Genomic DNA, 24659 nt, shown 5'->3' with positions numbered 1-24659 from the left:
CTCTTTCAGTACAGAAATTTTTCCTAATATCCAGTTTAAAGCTCCCCTGGGGCAACTTATGGCCATTTCCTCATATTCTGTCACTTACTACTTGTGAGAATAGAACAAGTAAACGCTTCACTGCAAGATTTTCTTTGACTGAAAGAAGTTGTCCCCACTACTTGGACTGGGATAACCACGAGCCACACTGGCCATACACTCTGTGAATGCATTTAAACAAATGTGAGCAGCGCTGTGGCACAACAGGAAATATGAACTGCATAAAAATACGTTGGTGTGAGTCCAGAGGAGGGCACAGAGATGATCCGAGAGCTGGACCACCTCCCATCCAAGGACAGGCTGAGAAAGTCGGGGTTGTTCAGCCTAGGAAAGAGAGAGGGCTCCTGGTGAGACATTAGAGCAGCTTCCAGTGCTGAAATGGGCTGCGGGAAAACTGGAGAGGGGCTCTTGATCAGGGAGTGCAGGGACATGACAAGGGAAATGTTTTTCAGCTGAAAGAGGGGAGATTTAGATCAGATGTTAGAATCACAGAATCATAGGGTGGTTTGGGTTGGAAGGGACCATTACAGGCCATCTAGTCCAACCCCCATGCTATGGGCAGGGACGCCTCCAACTGAATCAGGTTGCTCACCGTCCCATCCAACCAGGCCTTGAACACCTCTAAGGATGGGGCATCTACCACCTCTATGGGCAACCTGGGCCAGTGTTTCACCACCCTCAGCACGAAAAAGTTCTTCCTAATGGCTAGACTAATGTTCTTCTCTTTTAGTTTAAAACCATTGTCCCTTGTCCCTTGTCCTGCCTGCTAAAAAGTTTTTCCCCATCATTCCTGTAATGGTCATTAAATATTGAAAGGCTGCAATAAGGTCTCCTCAGAGCCTTCTCTTCTCCAGGCTGAACAACCCCAACTCTCTCACCCTCCCCTTGTAAGGGAGGTGCTCCAGCCCTCGGATCATTTTTGTGACGACCTTTGGTCTCACTCCAACAGCTCCATGTCCTTCCTGTGCTGAGGACTCCAGACCCTGGGGAAGAAATGTTTTGCTGTGAGGGTGGGGAGGCCCTGGCCCAGGTTGTCCAGAGCAGTGGTGGCTGCCCCATCCCTGGAGGGGTTCCAGGCCAGGTTGGATGGGGCTTGGAGCCTCTGATCCAGTGGGAAGTGTCCCTGCCCATGGCAGGAGAAGGACTTGGATGGGCTTTGAGGTCCCTTTCGACCCAAACCATTCTGTGGTTCTGACTCTATGAAATGCAGACACGGTGTCTGCAACAGTTAAGTACCTGCAGGAGAGCAAATTTTGGCCCCTCGGTATAAAAAGGACATTGAGGGTCTGGAGGAGGGAACAGAGCTGGGGAGGGTCTGGAGCCTAAGGGCTGTGGGAGCGGCTGAGGGACTGGGGCCGCTCAGCCTGGAGAAGAGAAGGCTGAGGAGGTGCTCATCGCCCCTCCAGCCCCCTCCTGGCCCCGCCCCCCCGTGACCACGCCCCCCTCCGTGGCCCCGGGCGGTGCCGCCGCCGCCGCGGGTCGGGGCCGCCATGGCCGGTGAGTGCGAGGCCGGGGCCGGAGCGGGGTTGGATCGCGGGGAGCGACCGCGGGGCCCGGGATGAGCGCTGGGACCGCGGCTGAGCGACGGGACCATGGGGTGGGGTGGAAGGGACCTTAGAGCCCATCCAGCCCCACCCCCTGCCATGGGCAAGAGACACCTCCCACTGGATCAGATTGCTCCAAGCCCCATCCAACCTGGCCTTGAACCCCTCCAGGGACGGGGCAACCACCACTGCTCTGGACAACCCGGGCCAGGACCTCCCCACCCTCACAGCAAAACATTTCTTCCTCAGATCTCATCTCAATCTCCCCTCTTTGAAGCTTAAAACCATTCCTCTTGTCCTGTCCCTTCACTTCCTGATCAAGAGCCCCTCCCCAGCTTTCCTGGAGCCCCTTTCAGCACTGGAAGCTGCTCTAAGATCTCCCCAGAGCCTTCTCTTCTCCAGGTTGAACAATCCCAACTCCCTCAGCCTGTCCTTGGACGGGAGGTGCTACAGCCCTCGGATTATCTCTGTGGCCTCCTCTGAACTTGCTCTGACAGCCCCATGTCCTTCCTGTGCTGAGGACTCCAGAACTGGACACAGGGCTCCGGGTGGGGTCTCACCAGAGCAGAGCAGAGCAGAGGGGCAGAATCCTCTCCCTCACCTGCTGGTCCCACTGCATTGGATGCAGCCCAGGACATGGTTGGTTTCTGGGCTGCAAGCACCTATTACCAGCTCATGTCGAGCTTCTCATCCTGCAGCACCCCAACTCCTTCTCCTCAGGGCTTCTCTCAATCACATCATCCCTGAAACAGTATTGGAATTGCAGATTGCCACGACTCGGGTGCTGGCCCTTGCACTTCACCTTGTTGAACCTCATGAGTTTCACATAAGGCCCCCTTCTCTATCTGGAAGCGGGGATAGAACACACCCTCAACACATCTGCCACTGACACAAACTTGGAGGGACGGCTGATGCACCAGAAGGCTGTGCTGCCATTCAGTGAGACCTGGACAGGCTGAAGAGCTGGGCAGAGAGGAGGCTAATGAATTTCAGTGAAGGCAAGTGTAGGGTTCCACACCTGATGCAGAAAAACCCCTGCACCACATTAGGGGTTGATTGGAAGGCAGCTGTGCAGAGAAGGACCTGGGAGTCCTGGTGGACAACAAGCTGACCATGAGCCAGCAATGTGCCCTCATGGCCAAGAAAGCTAAGGGTATCCTGGGGTGTGTGGAGACGAGTATGACCAGCAGGGAGAGGGAGGTTCTCCTTTGCTCTGCCCTGAGCGGGGGTGCATCTAGAGTCCTGTGTCCAGTTCTGGACTTCCCAGCTCTGGAAAGACAACCAGTGGAGAGTGTTCAGTGTAGGCCATGGAGATGACAAGGGGGCTGGAGTATCTCTCTTATGAGGAAAGGCTGAGAGACCTGAATCTGTTCAGCCTGGAGAAGAAAAGACTGAGAGAGAATCTCATCAATGCTGATCAATATCTGATGGGAGGGTGCAGAGGATCATAGAACCATAGAGTGATTTGAGCTGGAAGGGACCTTAAAGCCCATCCAGTTCCAACCCCTGCTGTGGGTAGGGCCACCTCCCACTGGATTGGGTTGTTCAAAGTCCCATCCAACCTGGCCTTGAACACCTCCAGGGATGGGGCTAGACTGTGTTCAGTGGTGCCCAGCGACAGGACATGGGGGCACAAACTGGAGCATGGGAACTTTCACCTCGACATGAGGAAGAATTTGGGGGATGGAGCACTGGAACAGGCCGCCCAGGGAGGTTTAGAGTCTTCTGTGGAGATGCACCATGGCTGGACACATTCTTGTGCAACCTGCTGGAGGTGACTCTGCTTTCCTAGGAGAGCCTTCCAGCCCCCACCATTCTCAGATGCTGTGTGTTCTGTGACATGGAGTGTGGGTGTTAACCATGCGGAGGCTGACTGCGATGTGTGTGCCATGAGGTGCAGTCAGAGCTGTGCTGCGTTGCACACCATGGCACAGTGGCTGTGCAGGCTGTGGCCATGAGAGAAATCCCTTCCCATGTCCAGCTCAGAGAGGCAGACCAGTTGCTCTTCACTGGGGCTGTATTTGGTGAACAGTGCCGTGCAATCATCACAGAGCATTTCTCTGCAGCCACATTCTTTAAATCCTCCATATCCCTTTCTTGGGCCCTTGCCTAGAGAAGGAGAACAGAGCTGGGGAAAGGGCTAGGGCCCAGAGGTTCTGGAAGCCGCTGAGGAGCTGTTTAGTCTGGAGAAGAGGAGGCTGAGGGGAGACCTCATCACTCTCTGCAGCTGCTGGAAAGGAGGTTGTGGTGAAGCAGGTGTTGGTCTCTTCTCCCAAGTAACAAGTGATAGGACTAGAGGAAATGGCCTCAACTTGTGCTGGTGGGGGGGGGGTTAGATTGGATATCAGGAAACAATTTATTACAAGAGTGGTGAAACTGTGGCAGAGGCTGCCCAGGGTAGTAGTAGGGTCTCCATTCTTGGAGGTGTCCAGATAGCATGTGGCTGTAGCACTTTGAGGCATGGTTTAGTGAGCAAGGTGGTGTTGGGCTCACGGTTGGACTGGTTGAGCTTAGAGGTATTTTCCAACCTTAACAATTCCGTGATTCTATGAAAGGGAAAAGCCTGGACCTAAATTAGTTTTAAGCTAGCATTTTGTTGAGAGACTTTCTCAGTTCTCTCCTGAGGTGCGTTTGCATGAATGCATCCAAGGGGCAGGGCAGGTGCCTTCAGGCTCTGGTTGTCAGTTTGCATTTATGAAGTTTATGAAAGCCATCCAGGAGTTTTACAGGAAGCTGCAGCTTGGGTTTGTGTTGCACAGCAGGTGCCACCAAGGTTTCTGGAATGGAAGTTTACAAATGATGTGTCTTGTTATGGAGAAGTTCAGAGTTGCAGGGGGGGCTGTGGCTGTTGTATTTGAATGTATCTGCCTGCCATGATCCCATCTGCTTGGTAAATTGAAGGAAGCTTTTAAGAGAAAAACAAAGATTAAACATAATAAGGATACAGTGGTGTTGGAGAAGGTATGGAGAGTCCTTATGTTATAGTGGTGGAATTATTAATTGGAAAGGTCTACTCACCTGACCTACAGAGCTTAGCAGTGTTTGTGCTTCCAGCGCCCAAGTATGCATGGGAGCAGGTCTGTGTGGCAGCACAGTGAGGAGGGGCTGATGGCAGCCTACAAATTCGAAACACAGCTGGATTATACTCATTCACTGTGATAAAGACGAGGTGGTAATCCAGACCCCAGCCTGAGGTGGCAGGTCCCCAGGGCCGTGTGATTTTATCCGGAAGGGAAGCAGAAGTAAATTTTAGAAGAGTGTGTGTGGGGCAGGGGGCTGCCAGGGACAAAATCCCATTTGATATTCCTTGTACTGAAAACAACATGGGATTATAGAATCACAGAATGGTTTGGGTTGGAAGGGAAAAGGCCACCCAGTCCCAACCCCCTGCCATGGGCAGGGACACCTACCACTGGATCAGGTTACTCCAAGCCCCATCCAACATGGCCTTGAACACCTCCAGGGATGGAGCAGCCACCACTGCTCTGGGCAACCTGGGCCAGGGCCTCCCCACCCTCACAGCAAAACATTTCTTCCTAAGGTCTTATCTCAATCTCCCCTCTTTCAGTTGAAAACCATTCCCCCTCATCCTCTCCCTGCACTCCCTAATCCAGAGCCCCCCCTCCCCAGCTTTCCTGGAGCTCCTTTCAGGACTGGAAGCTGCTCTAAGGTCTCCCCAGAGCCTTCTCCAGGCTGAACAACCCCAACAGCCTGTTCTCAGATGGGAGGGGCTTCAGCTCTCAGATCATCTCTGTGGCTTCCCCTGAACTGGCTTCAACAGCTCCATGTCCTTCCTGTGTTCAGGACTCCAGAACTGGACTCAGGGCTCCAGGTGAGGTCTCACCAGAGCAGAGGGGCGGAATCCCCTCCCTCGCCTGCTGGTCCCCCTGCTCTGGATGCAGCCCAGGACATCGTTGGTTTCTGGGCTGCAAGTGCCCATTACCGCCTCATGTCAAGCTTCTCCTCTCACAGCATCCCAAATGCTTCTCCTTAGGGGTGCTCCCAATCCATTCTTTGCCCAGCCTGTGTTTGTGCTTAGGATCGCACTGATCCAGGTGCAGGATGTTGCCCTTGGTGTTGTTCAACTCCATGAGGTTTGCACAGCGCCACCTCTCCAGCCTGTCCAGGTCCCTCCTGGTCTGTCCTTTCCCTCCAGCATATTGACTGTGCCACACAGCTTGGTGTCACCAGTAAAATTCCTGAGGGTGCCCGCAATCCCACTGTCCATGTGTGCGACAAAGATGTTAAACAACAGAGATTAGAATCAGAATTACAAAGGGTTTTTTGACAGCCACTGTAACTGAAGGTGATGTTTTGTGTTATCAGCATGTTGTGCCAGTGGATAGTGACACCTTCCAGGGAGCGAATGCCTCCCCACAGGCATATGGAGGGAGAGTGCCAGTGCCACAGTGCTTGTCTGCCGTCCTGTCTGTTGCCAGAGTCTGGCAGGCCGGTGCCTCAGTTAAGAGTTGTCTCTGGAGAACTCTCTGTGAACATGCTCTGTTGTTGAGTTTGGAAGAGCTTTGGGAAAGGAAACACTGTCGCCCTTGATGGTTTTCCTGCAGGAAGGCAGTCTGACACCTTATGGTTATGTGCAATCAGATTTTTTACGAGTCTTGTTACTTCGAAGAGCAGAATACACTTCCGCAGCTTTAAAATATCTGCCTTTGGTTTAATGACTGGGTTGTCCTGCAGCAACTGTCAGAACCCAACCGCCTGCTTGGAAGGAAGTGCAGAGAGGTGTCGTTTTAGAAAGGGCTGCAATGGGTGTGATTTTCATCTGCAGGTGGAATATGTTGAGTGTGTTGCTGTGACAGTGTCAGTTGCTGCTTGCACATTTATCATCACTGATTTAATGTGTTTTATTCTCTGTCTGAGGCACTGCAGGCTACAAATAACCATTAATCTCTTGCTTTTCTCTGATATTTCTTAATTAGACATGTACTTCTGTTCCTTCCACATGTGCAGGCTGTGGATGGTAGCGTGATGTGCCCATGCTGTGTGCCAGAGGCTGCCTCTGTCTTGGGGAAGAGAACAAATATAATATATAATGTGTCATGTGCTTATAGTAATTATAAGTCAACAACATGAATTTACTAGTTGTGTTTTCTTCTCAACTGTCAAAAGACAGATCTTGAGTTTCCTGTCTGTCTGTCTGATGAGTTTATATTTCCTCTGAGTGAGGAAAATGCTGACCTTTTCGTAGGCAGCCTTTAGGTCAGCTTCAGTTCTGTGGTATCCCATCTCAGCTGTGGTTGCTGCCTCTCCTCAATTCACTGCCAACCCTCCAGATCTGTTGAAGCTGGCAGGCTCTGCTGCTGCCTGAGCAAACCTGTGGCTTGGTCCAGAGCCTTGGACAGGATGAAGCCCAATTAGGTCAATGTTCTGGGAGAGGGAAGAGTGTAAGTGCAGTAACATCAAATCACAAATTCGGACCTAGATGCAATTATCGTGCAGTCAAAGGGCATTAAAATGCCTGGCAGTGCCACTGCTGTGCTATAAGCTCTGGTTAATTGCCCTTGTCTCCCGATTTTGCTGCTCTGAACTCTCTAGGCAAGTACTGGCTAACACCATGGCAACCCTAATGCTGGGTGGCTCCTGCTAAAAAACAAGTCTTAGAATCATAGCATGCTTTAGGTTGGAAGGAATTTTCACGGGTCACCCAGTTCCAAAGCCCCTGCAGGAGCAGGGACATCTTCAGCTCACTCGGGTTGCTCAGAGCCCCGTCCAACCTGACCTTGAATGTTTCCAGCAATGGGGCCTCTACTACCTCCCCGGGCAACCTGTGCCAGTGTTTTACCATCCTCATTGTAGAAAATGTCTTCCTTATATCTAGCATAAATCTCCCCTCCCTTAGTTTAAAATCATTACTGTGCTATCCTTGCACTCCCTATCCCTCCTAACCCCCTTTCCCTGCAGGAAAGCTCCTTCTTAGCTTAAAGATTTTAGCTTTTCCCTGCAGTAACTATTCTTTTTGAGGCAGTAAGATAAAAGGTGGATATGTAAAATATTCCAAACAACTGCTCTGAAAATTCTTAAGCCCTGGCAGGACATCAGTAGCCTTGCTGCAGTTGTGAAGTGACCTGGTTTGGGGTTTCTCTTCTTTTAAACTATAAATTACAAGTGTGTTCAATAGTTAAAAGCTCCTGCTTGTGAACAGTGATTATAAAACTTCATAGTATGGTCATGTTGTTCACCCATAACTGGCCATGTCTGGCATGCATGGAAGCAAGTCCATGCCATCACAAAGCTGCCCAGAGTCTCTGGGGCAAGCTGGGCACACGGTGGCTTCAAATACACACATGTGCTTTCCTGATACCCTTATCGCTCCAAGGCAGGGTGCCACGTTCCAGCTGCTAGGATTAGTGGGGCTTTTTTGTTGTTTTTCTTCAAATTTAGTAGCTGGGGCACAATTCTGCAGTTATGGGCAGTGTTGGTGGGAAGTTTCACTTCTCTGGTCTACCAAAAGCTTGAAAGCAGTTCCTTGTGTGGCTCGGGCAGAGGTTTTTCAGAGCTAGAGGAGATGAAAGATTTCGGAAGAGAGAGGTGACGTACTGGAAGAGTGAGATACTTCTGCTCTACTTTTGTTGGGCTTGTGTTGAGCTCAATAACCAATCTTCAGGAAATGTTAAACTTTGCACCCTGTCCTGAATACTGGAGTAATTTGGGGTTGGTGAAGGTGCAGGCAGTGAAACTTCTCTGTGGGAATGGGAGGAAGCAGATGGCTTCCCAGGCACTGCTTAAAAACAGAGCATCCTATAGGATGGGAAAAGATTCTTGTGGATGCCTAAGGCACAGTTTAGCAACACCCAGAGTGGCCAAGATCATCGTCTCATTCTCTTCTCCTGCCTTTTGGCTTAGATGGGAAGAAAACAGCCACTGAAGTCTCAGAGAGGGTTGTAGCCCGTGGTAGGATGCATCAGCAGGCACGTTTCAGATGGCAGCAGAAAGGCCTCGGTGGTTTAATGAATGTGTGTAAATGAAAAGTGCTGCAAGGACATAGAGTGCTCCTGATTGCTCAGAAGTGATCCTGACTTCAATGAGATCTTCAGTTGGTCACAGTTAAGTGTCATTGTTGCTAATAGACTGCCTGGGGGAGGACTGGTGATGAGAAGACAGCAGCAGAGCAAGAAACAGGGAAGGAGATGGCACTTTAATCTTGCTTTTATGTTACTTTGTGTGTTCATTCTGCCAGATTCTTGTCAATGCTTTTAGCACTTGCTGTGGTTCATTGCTCAGATGTCACAGTGTTATTTGAAGTTAAATTGCTATGCTAGCTGCAAGACCCTGGTTTAATGCATGTGTTTTGTAAGTGTGCAGAAAGTACAGAGTCATGGTGACACTGAGAGTTGCTATGAATCACAGAGCTGAGGCTGAAGGAGGAGGAGGAAGCTGTGGGGAGTGTGGCACTCACCCCCCAAAAAAGTATTTGCATGAGCAGGAACAACTTCACAGTCTCCTGATCTCACCTCAGCCGTTTGTGCATGCCAAGGGGTTGATTTGAAGAGGAGAAGTTTGATCTCAGCCTTGAATCGGATAACCTAGAACTTCAAATCCTGTCTGACCAACTTAGTGGCTTTTTATGATGGGGTGACCGCAGCAGTGGACATGGGTAAACCAACGGATGGGATCTATGTGGACTTCTGTAAAGCCTTTGACACTGTCCCTCCACAACATCGTTCCCTCTAAATTGGAGAGAGATGGGTTTAATGGGTGGATGGTACAGTGGATAGGAAACTGGCTGGGTGTTTATATTCAAAGAGTGGTGATCAATGGCTCAAAGTCCAGATGGAGATGCGTGATGAGTGGTGTCCCTCAGGGGTCTGTACTGGGGCCGGTGCTGTTTAATATCTTTATCAATGATATTGACAGCGAGATTGAGGGTACCCTCAGCAAATTCGCGGATGACACCAAGCTGAGTGGTGCAGTTGTCACACCAGATGCCATCCAGACGGACCTGGACAGGCTGGAGAAGTGGCCCTCTGAGAACCTCATGAGATTCAACAAGGCCAAGTGTAAGGTCTTACACCTGGATCAGGGCAATCCCCCTTTTCAGTTCACAATGGGAGATGATGTGATTGAAAGCAACCCTGCAGAGAAGGACCTGGGGCTGCTGGTGGATGCGAAGCTCAACATGAGCTGGCAATGTACGCTCGCAGCCCAGAAGCCAACCGTATCCTGGGCTGCATCAAAAGCAGCGTGGCCAGCAGGGTGAGGGTGGGGATTCTGCCCCTCTATTCCTCTCTTGTGAGACTTCATCTGGAGTATTGTGTCCAGTTCTGGAATCCTCAACATAAGAAGGAGATGGAGCTGTTGGAACTGGTCCAGAGGAGGCTGCAAAGGTGATCGGAGGGCTGGAGCACCTTCCCTACAAGGACAGGCTGAGAGAGTTGGGCCTGTTCAGCCTGGAGAAGAGAAGGCTTCGAGATCTTAGAGCGACCTTCCAGTACCTGAAAGGGGCTACAAGAAAGCTGGAGGAGGGGCTATTCATAAAGTCTTGTAGTGATAGGACGAGGGGGAACAGGTATAAACTGGAGAAGGGCAGATTTTGACTGGACATTAGGAAGAATTTCTTCACCATGAGAGTGGTGAGACACTGGAACAGGTTTCCCAGGGAAGCTGTGGCTGCCCCATCCCTGGAGGTGTTCAAGGCCAGGTTGGATGGGCCTTGGGCAGCCTGATCCAGTGGGATGTCCCTGCCCATGGCAGGGGGGGTGGACCTAGATGATCTTTAAGGTCCCTTCCAACCCTAATTATTCTATGATTCTATGATTCTTGCAACAACGGGGGGTTGCACAGCAAATTTGTCAGGGTCGTGTGTTTCTGAGAGGACGCTAAGGCGCTGCCATGGGAGCAAGCCATGGACAAGTGAGGCATTAGTGGATTCTATGATTAGAAACACTTGGAAATAATATGATGTTTATATAAAAATTAAGAATGGAACTGAAATCTTTTTGTGCCTGTGGAATCACAAATCTCTGCCTGGTGTCTGTGTTCTTGTTTGAGTAGAAGGGACACTGCCCTGGAGAAGTTATTAGTGTGTGATGGTCACATGGGGAGGTTTTCCCGAACCATTTCTTGTAAATACTGTTAGTGCTGCACAGACACAGAGACGGACAGCGTGACACAAACCCCACACATGATCTAGAAAGGGCAAAGACTATGCGTAGGCGCACTGCATCGTGCCAAAGTTTTCCGCTTCTTGTCATTCAATCTTTTGTTTATGTTCTCTATGAGGACAGGCTGGGAGAGTTGGAGTTGTTCAGCCTGAAGAAAAGGAGGCTCTGGGGAGACCTTAGAGCAGCTTCCAGTACTGAAAAGGGCTCCAGGAAAGCTGGGGAGGGGCTCCAGATCAGGAAGTGCAGGGATAGGACAAAGGGGAATGGTTTTCAACTGAAAGAGGAGAGATTGAGATGAGATTTTAGGATGAAATGTTTTGCTGTGAGGGTGGGGAGGCCCTGGCCCAGGTTGCCCAGAGCAGTGGTGGCTGCCCCATCCCTGGAGGTGTTCAAGGCCCGGTTGGACGGGGCTTGGAGCCCCTGATCCAGTGGGAGGTGTCCCTGCCCATGTCAGGGACTGGAACTGGATGGGCTTTAAGGTCCCTTCCAACCCAAACCATTCCATGATTCTGTGATTCTATAAACTGACGAGCACAGAGGACTATGGCTGCATATTTTCTGGTAGCCAAAATACCATTAACCCTATGTATTTGCTTTAAATGGAAAATGAGCTGGGAATGTGTTGAGGTGATGGTGTTTTGGTTTAGTTTCTGTACTGCTCTGGTAAGTGTCATACTGGCATTTTAACGTTTATTTCAGACATGATCATGGACATTCTGTTTCTACATCTCGTAAGGGCACAGCAGCCAATGGAACTGATCTGTGCCTGTGTTTTAGTATTGGATCTGTAGACAAACAGCTGTTGGGAAAACTGGCCCTGCAAAATCCTGCACTGTCTAATTGAAAATAGCAAGCCTGGGTTTGTGTATTGGCAGAGGTTTGTATTAGTGGAAAAAGCTGGTTTTATTTGTGTATGTATTTGAGGGTACTTCTTTGGTAAAAATTTGCTGCGTTTTGAATACCCTTTCTCCCCACTCCCACACGAGTTAAAGGCAGGGTCCTTCCCTAAGAAACTTCATGACTCTTTGGCAGAGGTGTTCCAGTTCTGGTTCAGTATGGGCAGGTTCTGCTGGATCTGTTGCTGAAGAGTCCCATTAAAGAAGCAGCAGCATTGAAGTCTTAGAGAGATGGGTGACGTATGAGGTTCAACAAGGCCAAGTCTCGGGTCCTGTACTTGGGTCACAACAACCCCATTCAATGCTCCAGGCTTGGGGAACAGCGGCTGGAAAATTTCCTGGAGGAAATGGACATGGGGGTGATAGTTGACAGGGGCTGAACAGGAGCCAGCAGTGGCCCAGGTGGCCAAGGAGGCCAACAGCATCAGCCATGGTGTGCCCAGCAGGAGCAGGGAAGAGATCGTTCCCCCGGTGAGGCTGCACCTCAAATCCCTGGTTCAGTTGTGGACCCCTCAGTCCAAGAAGGACATTGAGGGGCCAGAGCACATCTGGAGAAGGGAATGGAGCTGGGGAAGGGTCTGGAGCCCAGGGGTTCTGGGAGTGGCTGAAGGTCCTGGAGTTGTTTAGTCTGGAGAAGAGGAGGCTGAGGGGAGACCTCATTGCTCTCTGCAGCTCCCAGAAAGGAGGTTGTGGTGAGGTGGATGCTGGGCTCCTTTCCCAAGTAACCAGAGGAAATGGCCTCTTATGAAAAGTTTCGTCACTGACAAGAGTGGTGAAGCCCTGGCAGAGGCCCCCACGGAGGGCTTCAACCAATGTGTGGCCATGGCACTTTGGGACATGCTGGCACTTCAGGACGTGCTGGCACGGTGGTGTTGGGCTAATAATTGGACTGGATGATCTTAGAGGTGTTTTCCAACCTTAACAATTCTATTCTATGTTAGGGCTCAATCCCTCCAACTCCATCACCCTCCTGCTTTACCTGGCTGTGCTGGCTTCTCTGTGTCTTGTCCCATCCCACCCCACCGGGTGCTGAGGTCCTCGGGAGCTGAGCAGCAGGCAAAGCCCTGCCCTGTGCTGTGCCCCACTGTCAGCAGTGCACTGAGTTTGAATATCAATTTATGTCCTTTTAATATTCTACATGGGAGAGAACCTTTCTTTGTGAAATACATATTTACATTAAAAAATTATAAAGCACCATCTAAACTCCATAATATGAATTCATAAATGATAGAAAATTATGTCTTCATTGTTTTAACAGCTTTGGGACTGTGTTTGATATAAGAACTTTGGGACTCTGTTTGATTTAAGAGCTTTGGGATTGTGTTTGACTAAATATCCATCCGATTAAATATCCATCATGGCTTGACATCTAAAAGTGAGAACCTTCTCCCTTTGGAAAGAGAAGGGGAACCCGAGTTCAGACATTAAGAGCCAGGAGTTCAGACGTGTGTGATTTTAAGTGGATGGGTCTTTGAAAGCACATGGTTGTGTTGTTTTGTCGTAACAGATTGGTCAGCTTTCTGAAATTATGTAATGGTAGTAATTTTATTTTAGCACTTTAACCACTGTCAGGAAAATGAAATGTACAGAATTTAAAAATGCCTCAATAATTAACTGCTGCGGTTTGTTCTCTGTGTTATTTCATCTCTAGATCAGTCGTATTGTCATCGGCTGCAGCACGACATGTACTTTCTTACAAGCAATAGCCAGTTGAATGAGCAAGTGGTTGATAAAATCATTCTTCAGCTTAACCGAGTCTACCCCCAAATTCTTACCAATGCGGAAGCAGAGAAGGTAATTTGATGAATTTTCCTCTGTCTCTGAATGTTGCATTGTTTTCATGGGTCAGTAGCCCTCTTCCCAACTTGGCTTTTGCTGCTACTTGCAAGCAGTCTTCCTCACCTCGGACTTGCTGACCAGTTGTATGTGGGATCTCATATCAGGGCAGAAGTCACAGGGCTGGCACGTTACCTGTGCCAAGTGGTTATGGGAGAGGGCAATCCTCAGCAGCAGCTCAATGCCACGTCCCTGCCGTGGCGCCTGACGCCATGCACTCAGCAGCACGCGATCTTATAACCTCTCTGTGGGCAGGATTGTGCCCAGCATATGACCAAATGCCCTGCATGCCTGTGTCAGCTCAGGTGATCTGGAATCCATCCAGCTCTGTTCACAGAATCATCTCTATTAATTTAACCAGTTTTAGTGGATGATTCATGTGTTTAATGACTCCAAGTACTAGTAGAGAGGAGGAGTGTCAGTCTTTGCTATTAATGTGGGAGCTGTGGGATATGGATCAAGTTAGTAACATATTCAAGTGGTGCCGCTATGCAGGGAGGAAGGCTGCTCTGCTTGGCATAAAGCTTTCAAAAGTGCATAGCTGGTTTTAGGGAGAAAGATCTTACAAACTTTTGTGAAGTGATAGTTAAGTCAGTTAAAAGCTTCACAGATCCTAGTTATAACATTCTGTACTTCTGCTGATTTTGTCTGCACAAAGCTCAGGATTTTGGCATATCAATATTTGAACATTAAGAAAAATCGTCTAATGCTGTCATAATCGAACTCCATGGGGATGAATGATATTTTGGTAGTGTAAAGTGTACCAGATCATCAGCTGAGCCAGAGTAGCTACTCTGTTATGATAAACAGGGTGACACACACAATTAAAGATCGTCTCATTCCCTCAAGAGCTTAAAAATAAAGAACCTGTGCAACATAATTTGTGACTTCTGCTCTATGTAGACAGAAATGAACTGCTTTCTCATGGGTCCAGACAAGTTTCTGTCAACTATATCAAGTGTATAGGAAGCTTACAACCCTGTCTATATCCAGTGTGCCATGTGGGAATTCTGGCAGAATGAGAAGTGCTCTATAAGGTATGTGGCATTCCTGTCACCTGCTGAGTGCAGAGAAAGCATCAAATGCAGAGTAGCTGTCAGTTTTATTAGGACAGAAAAAAAGAACGAGGGAAGGGAGAGGCAATATGCTCTCTATCAAGCAGTGCTGGCCAGATGGAGCTCAGAGTCTCGAATGTCTGTGCAATGCATGTCCTTTTTAGGTTCCCCTCATTTTTTTTGCCCATTCTTTTTAGCAAATATAAACCAAGCTCCGAATCTTCGCTCCCTTGCATACTGAGCAGTGATGTAGAATTGATCTCCAGCTGTTGTAATCTGTCTTCTGATGGATGCTTTTCTCTTACAGTTCAGGAATCCAAAGGCGTCACTCCATACCAGGCTTTCTGATCTGATAAAGCACCTTCAAAAGAAAGGAGAGAGGCACTGTCAAGAGTTTTACAGGGCTCTACAGATCAATGCTGAGCAGCTGTATAATGACCTACCAAGCAGGAAAGTCTTGAGTAAGTTGATTTGTAAGTTGATCGAGTTGTGGATTTCCTCAGCACGGTGTTGCAAAACCTCATTTGGATGAGATTTAGGTTATTTAAATAACCTGTTTAGGCTATCTGAGTAATTTCTGGGGTTTACATTAATTCCTTCTGACTGGAATTATCCAAAAGCTGTAAGGGAATTTGCCTGCATGGCTCTTGTTATTTTTTGACTAGTGTGGGCAGTCTAAGTCTCCTTGATTGTTTTTAAATATGAAATATATCTTTAAAACAATTTAAGTGCAGCATGTCAGACAGCAATAAAACTGATATGAAGTACAGTTTCTCTTTTCATAGCCATTGCTTCTTAATGGCTTGTTTATTTCCTCTGTGTTTATTCTGACTTTTGGCACCTAAAAACATTACAAACCTCAAACTCTTTAAGCTCAAAACTCTGATGGACTAGAAGCTCACCCTCCTCTCAATCCATAATCTCCTGGTTGTGTCCAGTTTGATGTGAAGCGAACATTCGCAGGCCTTTGTAATGCTGAAAGGTGATATTAATCACCTGGGACTTGTTTTGTGCAGCTGGCCAGGCCCGAGTGATGTCCATGAAGTTGCCCCCAAATATACGTGCATGGACTTCGGAAGTTCTGAGGCTTAAACAGATGTGATTCTATGCTGCAAATGAGCTTCTTTTTGTAGGGAGAAGTATCAAGCCTGACTTGCCAACCTGGGATAATGCTTGCTATGTGTTGGTGTTTCTTCCCCCTGCTAATGAACTGGAGAGAAGAAGAATGTTCCAAATGGATGGAAATACATTCAGGCATCACACATACAGAAACACCTTGAGGAGCTTGAGGGAGAGCTCCCACAGTTTCAGTTAATGAAACTGCAAATGGGCTGCAGTTTAAGAAATCCCAACGAAATATCCAACAACACTAATACGCCACTGGTCAGTTGATTTCTAGTTGTAAGAAACTCCGCCAGGAGTTTAGGTGTCAGGGGAAATTTTAGACAGGAGGGTGAAACTGCAGAAGTCCATAGGTGTAGAAGATCCACTCAGACCTTTTTTATTTTGGAAGCAAAAAAGCCATGTAAGGCTGTAATTACCTTTGGAGCTACTGCATTGTCTGGCTTTGTTTTGCCTTTCATTTTGAAGGAAGGAGTTTATATCTCCCCAGCAGAAATATGTACCAGTGGAAGACCACACCATTTTCCTGCCTGCACAGAGAAGTTGCAAAGTTACCCCAGGTCTTCATACCGGAACTACTGACCCTCAAACTATGAAAGTCTGGGCCCGTCCCTGCCTCAGAATGTCAGATGAGCATAAATCCCAATTGATTCAGCCTCACAGCAGCTTTAAGGCACTGGTTTTGATCTGACATTTTCATTTGAGGAGTCATGCCTTTTGAGGGAGCAGGGAATTAAATCAAATAGTCCTGCATCTATAGTTTCACTGAGTAGAGCTCAAGAGCAACAGGTATTTCTGTTGGGTTGGCTAGAAGGCAGCAGACAGCCTTTATTAGTTAACAGCAACTCAAGAAGTCTTAGTGCAGTCAATGAGAATAAAATTTCAAGGGCATGTTGATGATTTAAGAGTTAAAGCTCTGTTAATGTTCAATAACAATCCTTCTACAAGTTGTTTTTGAAAATGTGTCTTAACGTAGGTGTATGCAGTAGCCAAGGCCTGACTACATCGTGTATATATGGTCTGTATTCAGCTGGGTACTAGAAATAGCAGAGCTGTGACCAAGTTCCTCTGTACCCATGAAACACACTGGAAATTGTGCAGGTATTGTACTCTCACACTGCCTCATGCTGTGGTCACACCTGGACGAACCATAGAAGCATCAAATGGTTTGGGCTGGAAGGGACCTTAAAGATCATCCGTTTCCATCCTTCTGTCATGGGCAGGGACACCTCCCACTGGATCAGGGGCTCCAAGCCCCATCCAACCTGGCCTTGAACACCTCCAGGGATGGGGCAGCCACCACTGCTCTGGGCAACCTGGGCCAGGGCCTCCCCACCCTCACAGCAAAACATTTCTTCCTCAGATCTCATCTCAATCTCCCTCTTTCAGCTGAAAACTATTCCCCCTCATCCTATCCCTGCACTGCCCCTCCCCAGCTTTCCTGTAGGCCCCCTTTAAACCAGCTAAAAGGAAACTTGCACAGGACATCCATGGGATATTTTCACTTTTAGCTGGAGCATGAACATAGAATCATAGAATCACGAGGTTGGAAAGGACCCACTGAGTCATCAAGTCCAACCATTCCTTACACTCCCTAAACCATGCCCCTCAGCACCTCATCCACCAGTCCCTTAAAACACCTCCAGGGAAGGTGACTCTCCCCCCTCCCTGGGCAGCCAGTGCCCAATGACCCTTTCTGTGAAAAATTTTTTCCTGATGTCCAGCCTGAACCTCCCCTGGCAGAGCTTGAGGCCATTCCCCCTTGTCCTGTCCTCTGTCACTTGGGAGAAGAGCCCAGCTCCCTCCTCTCCACAACCTCCTATCAAGTAGTTGTAGAGAGCAAGAAGGTCTCCCCTCAGCCTCCTCTTCTCCAGGCTAAACAACCCCAGCTCTCTCAGGCACTCCTCCTAAGACTTGTCCTTGCACCTTGTTTACGTGATTACTTTTGAGAGCTTTTACTCGGGTAGTCACATAAGTAGTCTCAGTTATGACTTCTCATGTTCAGACAATGCATGGGCTAGAAGTGCTTCACGGGAAAAACGGTTTTGCTGCTGCCGTGCAGTGACCCTAGTAACCATCATAAGTCATTAAATTCTGTGTATCTTGGTACACTCTCCTGTGTTCCCATCCGCAGAACAATGAGGATAAGTTAAATAAATGAGTTAAAATTCTGCTACGTGGTGAGATATTACTCAGACAGAATCATAGAATCATTTGGTTGGAAAAGACCTTTGAGATCATTGAGTACAACCGTACCTGCCCACTCTTAAGCCAGATCCCTGAGCACCTCATCTGCCTGTCTTTTAAAACCTCTAGGGATGGTGACTCCACCATTGAACTGGGCAGCTGTTCCGGTGCGTGAGAACCCTTTCTGTGAAGAAACTTTTCCTAATATCTAATCTAAACCTTCCCTGGCACAACTTGAGGCCATTTTCTCTCATCCCATCGTTTGCTACTTGGGAGAAGGATCCAGCACCTACCTCGCTTCAACCTCCTTTCAGGTAGTTGCTGTAGAGAGTGGTGAGGTCTCCCTTCAGCCTTCTCTTCTCCAGGCTAAACAGCACCAGTTCCCTCCCCTGTGCTCCAGCCCCTTTGCAGCTCTGCTCCCCTTCTGTGGATGCACTCTGGCCCCTCAGTGTCTTTCTTGGAGTGAGTGGCCCAAAACCAAACCCAGGATTCCAGGTGTGGCACCAGCACCAAGTACAGGGGGACGATCCCTTCCCTGCTTCTGCTGGGCACCCCATGGCTGATCCAAGCCAGGATGCTCTTGGCCTTCTTGGCCACCTGGGCCACTGCTGGCCCATGTTCAGCTGCTGTCAACCGGCACCCCATGTTCTTTTCCACCAGGCAGCTTTCCATATGCTGTTCCCCAAGTCTGGAGCATTGCCTGGGGCTGTTTTGACCCAAGTGCAGGATCCAGCACTTGGCCTCGTTGAACCACATATCATTGGTAGCAACCCATGGATCCAGTGTGTCCTGATCTCTCTGTAGAGCCTCCATACCTTCAAGCAGATCAACACTCACACCCAGTTTAGTGTCTTCTGCGAATTAACAGTGGTAACTATTTGTCAAATTTAGCTCAGAGCCCTTACAGAATTGACACTAAAACCTGTAATTGTGAAGGAAAAAGAAAATCCTTAACATGAGGGCTTTGTTCTAAATGCAGACTGAACTGAAACAAGCAGCATTGCAAACTCCTGGAGAAACTATTGGTGAGGATGCAGCTGAGCTATGACCAAGAGAGAGTTCTGGATAGATGACATGCTGCTGTGCATAGCGAATCGTTGCGAAGTTTGTTTTTTCACTTTTAAATCAACTTTAAGATTCTTGCTGAAATAAAACTTCTTTGCCTCAAGTACGATACTGCAAGTGAAACGTCCCGTCATGTCTCAGAATTCCCACTAGAGGGTGGTTAAGTGACACGGCACGGGCAGCTTCCCGTGCTTAAAGCTCATCCAGTTCCTGCCCCCCAGCCACGGGCAGGGACACCTACCACTGGATCAAGCTGCTCAAGGACTCATCCATCCTGGCCTTGAACACCTCCAGGGATCTTCTAGGTGACTCAGGAAAGGTTTTTATTTCTCTCAGTGCTCTCAGATAGATTATCTGAGATTTCTTTCAGATGAAGGGCCAGATCAGCCCTGCTCCGCAATAGCCTGACAGAGTGCAGAGCCTTGACTGTGCTTTCCGGTGAAGCCTGAGAGTTTCCTAGCTGGAGAACATGGGGAGGACACCCCTGAAACGGTCAGGCAATAGAATATTGCACCACAGAGACTTTGCAGCAATCCTTTCTGCTTCAGTGACTCAAGCTTTGCAGCAAAACGTTTCAGCTGTTTCTGTTCTGCTGGAATGCCATGTCACCCCTGAGAAGGATGTGGTTAGCACGGGGACGGATGTTCCCTGTCCAGCATTGGCTGACAGCAAGTCCCCTTTGCTGACCTGGGGTCCAGGGCGGTTTTCCAAGGCACCTCACCTGTAGAAGAAGGAAACAAAACACTCCCGCGTTCTTCCCTGTTGACAAGCAAATTTAGAGCTCTCACTTTCTTCTTTTTTAAACCCCCTTGACCACAAAGAGATCTGGCTAAAAACATTTTGCAGATCATGATGCATTAAAGGGTAACCATTCCTCTGCCGTTTATGGTGACAGCAGTGTTCTTAGGTGTCCCCACAGTGTTATCTCCACAGCTCTGTGGCAAAGGCACCTGTAGAGGAGCTGCAAGTCTTTCTCCCGAGAGCAGAAACTGCTTTATTGCTAACTACAGAACACCTTGGCTTAAGGTCAACCACCCTTTCTACTTGAATTTGAAGAAAAATAAAGGCAAAAATTCTTTGTGCCAAATGGTATCACTTAGGACCTACAGACTCTGAAAGAAACGGTGCATGTATTTAGCTGAGATCAGAATTCAGATAAATCACCTGTGCCAAGCAGTTTGTACCAAGTGCTTCCTCTGCCAGATACATTAATGCCCAGAGATTTACTCAAGAACGGAAAGTATGGTGATGCATTAAATTGTCAGAGGGTTTTCCGATTAGCACAAATATTCACAAATACTTTGTATTTATTCTGAAATGTGTTATTTTGCAGTTTTGCATGTGCTGATGATTTTGTTTGCTTGAGCTGCGCACTAACTTTTCATGTGTTGCTTTTATTTCTAGAAACCACAGATCCCACAGAGATAAACACTGACAAGGAGCAATATTTGCTAAATGACAGGGGTAAATAAATGCATACAGTGTCACGGGATGGAATGGCTTTTCAGATTATGATGCAATTTATTTGATCACGTAATTTGCATTTCATGTAATAAATAGTTTGATTTATGATGTCGTTACTGTCACAAGTTAAGTGGAATTAATGGAGGAAACCGTACTGAGCTGCTGTTGAGGAAACCAGCGCCAGGAAATTCAGGAGACTGTAGAGTTTAATCAATATTTACAATGCTATTATTACCTACACTCTTAGAGCTAAACTTTTCATTTCCTGTGATTTCTTCAGTGCTGGAAGTTCTGTTCAGCTGCTGCTGCTGTAATTTTACATAAGGCTTTCAATAATATTTTCACATAACTTTCACATTTTTCCAGTTTTTGAGCTTTTAATTTAAGTACAAACCATTTGAAAACAAAGACAGAGAAGAACATGAGCAAGAAGGAGCTTAATTATATTTTCCTTAGGAAAACATGTTAAATTTTCTTCCCCTTTCTCTGTTCAATGCCCAGATTACAGAAGCAGGTATTTTATTCACTGAAAGTTATTTTGAAAGGGAGTTGAAGGTCTGAAAGAAAGCTGAAGAATTGATAATGCACTCTTTTATCATTTAAGTTTTGTTTAGAAATTTGGATATTATTATGAGAGAATAAAAGCACCTTCTCTGATCTGTGCCTTTTGGGCAGTTTCGCCCCAAAAGAAAACAGAAAGGAGAGATAGAAACACAATTTAACCCAATATATTTTCTTGCCTGTGTTGGTGTTACTTTGAATATTGAACCAAGTGTCTCTTTGGATTTTTCACATTGCTGTTGCTGACCACAGCGTAACAGCACAGGAAGTGCTGGGAAACAGGAACATTAAATAATTCTCTTTCTTCCTCATGCTGATGGAAGAATTGGCCTCTGCCTGGAGGCTGTCCAGCTGCTAGCCACCCTCACTGGGAGATCTCAGCCGAAGGAGCAGTCAAGTCCTTGCTCCATTGCCCTTCCTCCAACGTCCTTGTCCCCATGGTCAGCTCTAGTTCATTAGTCTGCAGCACATTTGTCCTTAAATTGGCAGGCGTGGTTTAATTGTAGCTATGTCCATACTGAAGCAGTAAATACAAATAGAATTGAAAGTAATAAAGAAGCAGATATAAATCTTTACGAGATTGTGCCTGCGAATAAACATGAATTAGAGAGGTTTCATTGATGTTCACTATTGATCTTCAGGGATGAACTGCATGTAATTCCAGGCAGGCACATCAAGGATTCGGTTCCGGTGGGAGGTTTGTTTGTGTGGTTCTGCATTTCAGCTTCCAGCAGAACTGCAGACAGGAATGAGAATATTTGTTTTTGTCAGGAAAGCAGAATTTGTGGAACGTCTGTGGGGAAGACCCAAACCCTAAAACTCTCTGCTGAGGGCCCACAGTCTGATGTGATGTCCTCTTACCCACAGGCAGCGCGCCGGCCTGGTAGGGCTGGTCATGGATTAGAGGCTCCCGGGACCTCATCATGCAGTGTAGCCTGGTTAGTCTTGTGCGATAGTGTTTAAAGGGGGTTTTGCATAGAGTTTTAGAGTAAAAAGTCATCTAAGGAAGCTTTCACTTAACTTTAATAGGCTGTAGCTAGGTGAACAAACAGTGAGTGGCATCAAAGCAGCTGTAGTAAAAATTAATTACAGTATACCAATGTGCTTCATAGTACATTAGCTACAGAACATAATTGTCAGTGTGTTGGCTTCATTTGAATACACTTAATTGTGCATATTAGCAGCAATTGATGATTTATGAACTGAACTAAACTTCCACTGCTCTGCTGTATCTTAATGTGTTTCCTTTTTTATTTCCTTTAGGTCCAGTGTTTTTCCTTGCTTGTTTTAGCGTTGCTGCTGGATTTGCATTGTTTTGGTATTGCTATAATACAGGTAAATCCTCTCTGGAGTTTTTCCTCTCTATTGCCTTGCTTTAGCACGTGATGGGAGAGGAGGCGCGTCTGGATCTAACACAGCATCTAACAGAGCAGGTCAAGCTGTCATCAGTTATTAATTAGGTCAGGGTAAGAACTGTGCTTCAGACATGCCGAGGTGTAAATAATGAATAGTTTGCCTGCAGAGGATGGCACAAATAGGGGCTCTTTTTAAAGACAGTAGTCATGTGGGCTCCTGTTGCTATAGCAATGGGTCACGATTCCCAGCACTCATTAGGCAGGAAAACAGACCCAAACCTTCTGGCTTCCACATCACTGGTTGAAGTGTGACCAGTGCCAGGGTTGGAGGACACTGCCTCGATTTGCTGAGCCCAAGCAGCTACAACCATTGCCACTCTTGCTGGTTCACAGCAACCAGCAGAGCTCCTGCTCCTCTTCACAGTCGTGCCTTCCACTCACCCAAGGCTGTGTGAGAGCAGCAGCTCGTAGCCGACAGGGTGTTGGTGCATTCACATGGATCAACTTGAGCGAAGCAGTGAGTCAGTGCTAGGGGAGAGATCCAGGGGATCTCTGATTCAGAGATGGTGTTTGCCCTTGAGTCTTCAGAGGCTGGTGTGGGGAGTGCCAGTCTTCGCGTGGTGGAGAGTGGAATCCAAACGCCATTTGTTTAGCACCTTCTGCTCCTGGGACTCCAGTCACAGAAGTTACAATTGGACATTGCTACTTTGTTCCGAGAGCTGTAGGCTACAGTAGCACCAGTTCCTGGACATTTCAGGTGATATAGGGGGCTGAACTGTCTTGCCAGTTCATTCCCAGATCAGAGTCCCTCTGCTGAACTATCCATGGAGTTGGAGTTTAAGGCTGAAATGGAACCATTAGGCCGTTGCAGCTAACCTGTGTTAGCTGCCATCCCTTCCCTTCTTCAGGTTCAGTCCACCAGAGTTTAATAGAAGCATTTTCAGAAAAGGATTCAAGGACTGATACCAAAAACCACAGAGAATCCATCCCTTCCCTTGATCTCAGTTAAGTGTCCATAGCGCTAGAAGTGTGTGTCTTATTCTCAGTTCAAACTGATTTCAGCTCCAATCTATCAATCATTTTTTGTTAAGCCTTTCTCTACCAGATTGCAAAACTCCTTCACCCCTTGTTTCTGTGCCAGCCTTTCTCCCTGTGGAGGTCCTTGTGCCTTAAGTCATCTCTCCATCTTTGTTTTTGCTAAAATTACCAAATAAAGCTCTCAAAGTCTTTTTATCCCAGCTTTTGAGGCTCTTTCCTGGACCTGTGCAGTCTCTCAATGCCCCATGTGTAACAGAACCACCAGATCTGAATGTGGTCTTCCAGGCGTGCACCACTGGGTGCTGTACTCGGATACAAAGCTGCTCACTTAGCTTATTCGGTAACCTCCTCTTTGTGTGTCTAACCCTGCAGCGGCGAATCTGAACAGATTGGCAGTAGATGTAGACAACAGTGAAGGAAATGGGCTTTCCTCTAAATTACTTTTTAATTGATTTTTATGATTTGTAGATGCTGCTTGCTAGAGTGAAATTTAACTGTGTTCACTTTCTCTTTTTCCTCCGTCTTTGTTCTGTTTTAGATACGAAAGTCATGGGAAGAGCCAGGAGAATCTTGGGCTTTTCTCCTATTATCATAGGAAGACACGTTAGAAATATTTGTATGTTGTATTTGGAAGACATATCAAGAAATTAAGGAACAGCTGCCTCTTTGCTTGTCTGTACAGTGTTCCTGCCAAGGGAAGACAACAATGCATGGATACTAGTGTACTACGCTCTTATACCAAAGATTTTATTAATTAGCTTCATCAATAATCACGTTGCCTCCAGGTGTATTCAGTATCTCAGCTATATACGTCCTTCCTTATGGGAGGAGACATTTATTTTTCTAAATGCTTATTTTAAAATATTATCATTTTGATAAACAACTATTTTTAGTACAAACTTTAAAATTATATCCTAAGTGATCATGGGTCTTAAGCCATGTTTGCCTACGTGTTTTGTACTGGAATGAAGGATCACAACTGTTTGAAGAATGCTAGCTTGTCTTCTATGATGATTGAAGAAAAGCACTTGAAAAAAACCAAATGCACTCAAAGCCTTACAAAGACGTGGATCTCCAACTCAGGACTGCCTGTTTTGTCTGGATCCTTTATACTCAGTGCTCAGGTGGACGCTGGCACCTATGACGTTTATCCGTGCCAGGTACCTTTTGTATGCCTTGTACTTGTCATGTTGTCCAGTTTTCTTCGTGCCTCATCCCCGCCTGCCTTGTTGGTGTTCACACTCAGCTCTGGGCCCTGGTTTGGATGCTCTGAAGCTGGTGCAGGCTGGTGCACAGCCCACAGGTTGGGTCCCAGGAACTGGAGTGGCTGAACTGAAGCTCTTGAAACTACCAAGAAGATTGTTTTCAGATTTATTTA

General features: G+C 47.3%; 1 protein-coding gene across 5 annotated transcripts; it reads left to right on the top strand.

Annotated features, from left to right (window-relative positions):
* The first annotated feature begins 1478 nt into the window (after positions 1 to 1478).
* On the top strand, positions 1479 to 23958 carry CARD19 (caspase recruitment domain family member 19). 5 transcript variants are annotated; one of them, XM_054076414.1, is made up of 7 exons: positions 8015 to 8129; positions 8445 to 8644; positions 13250 to 13392; positions 14797 to 14950; positions 20268 to 20327; positions 22152 to 22223; positions 23820 to 23958. In XM_054076414.1, the coding sequence occupies exons 2-7, from the start codon at positions 8623 to 8625 to the stop codon at positions 23930 to 23932; spliced, it is 564 nt and encodes a 187-aa protein (XP_053932389.1). In that variant the 5' UTR covers positions 8015 to 8129; positions 8445 to 8622; the 3' UTR covers positions 23933 to 23958. The 5 variants fall into 5 exon arrangements, with proteins under 5 accessions (XP_053932391.1, XP_053932392.1, XP_053932394.1 ...); XM_054076416.1 differs by lacking the exons at positions 8015 to 8129; positions 8445 to 8644 and adding an exon at positions 1479 to 1536; XM_054076417.1 differs by lacking the exon at positions 8445 to 8644 and having other exon boundaries at positions 8002 to 8129.
* The last annotated feature ends 701 nt before the right edge of the window (positions 23959 to 24659 follow it).

This window comes from Cuculus canorus, chromosome 11, assembly GCF_017976375.1.
Source record: "Cuculus canorus isolate bCucCan1 chromosome 11, bCucCan1.pri, whole genome shotgun sequence".
Classification (NCBI taxonomy): domain Eukaryota; kingdom Metazoa; phylum Chordata; class Aves; order Cuculiformes; family Cuculidae; genus Cuculus; species Cuculus canorus.
The sequence above is the reverse complement of the archived record's forward strand: the minus strand, read 5'-3'. Positions and strand labels throughout refer to the sequence as shown.

Excerpts from the sequence above, each read along its gene's own strand:
- CARD19 (XM_054076414.1), top strand. The coding sequence starts at position 8,623 with ATGAGATCTTCAGTTGGTCACA. Across the intron at positions 8,645-13,249 it reads GAGATCTTCAGTTGGTCACA|ATCAGTCGTATTGTCATCGG; the intron begins GTTAAGTGTCAT and ends TTTCATCTCTAG. Across the intron at positions 20,328-22,151 it reads ATATTTGCTAAATGACAGGG|GTCCAGTGTTTTTCCTTGCT; the intron begins GTAAATAAATGC and ends TATTTCCTTTAG.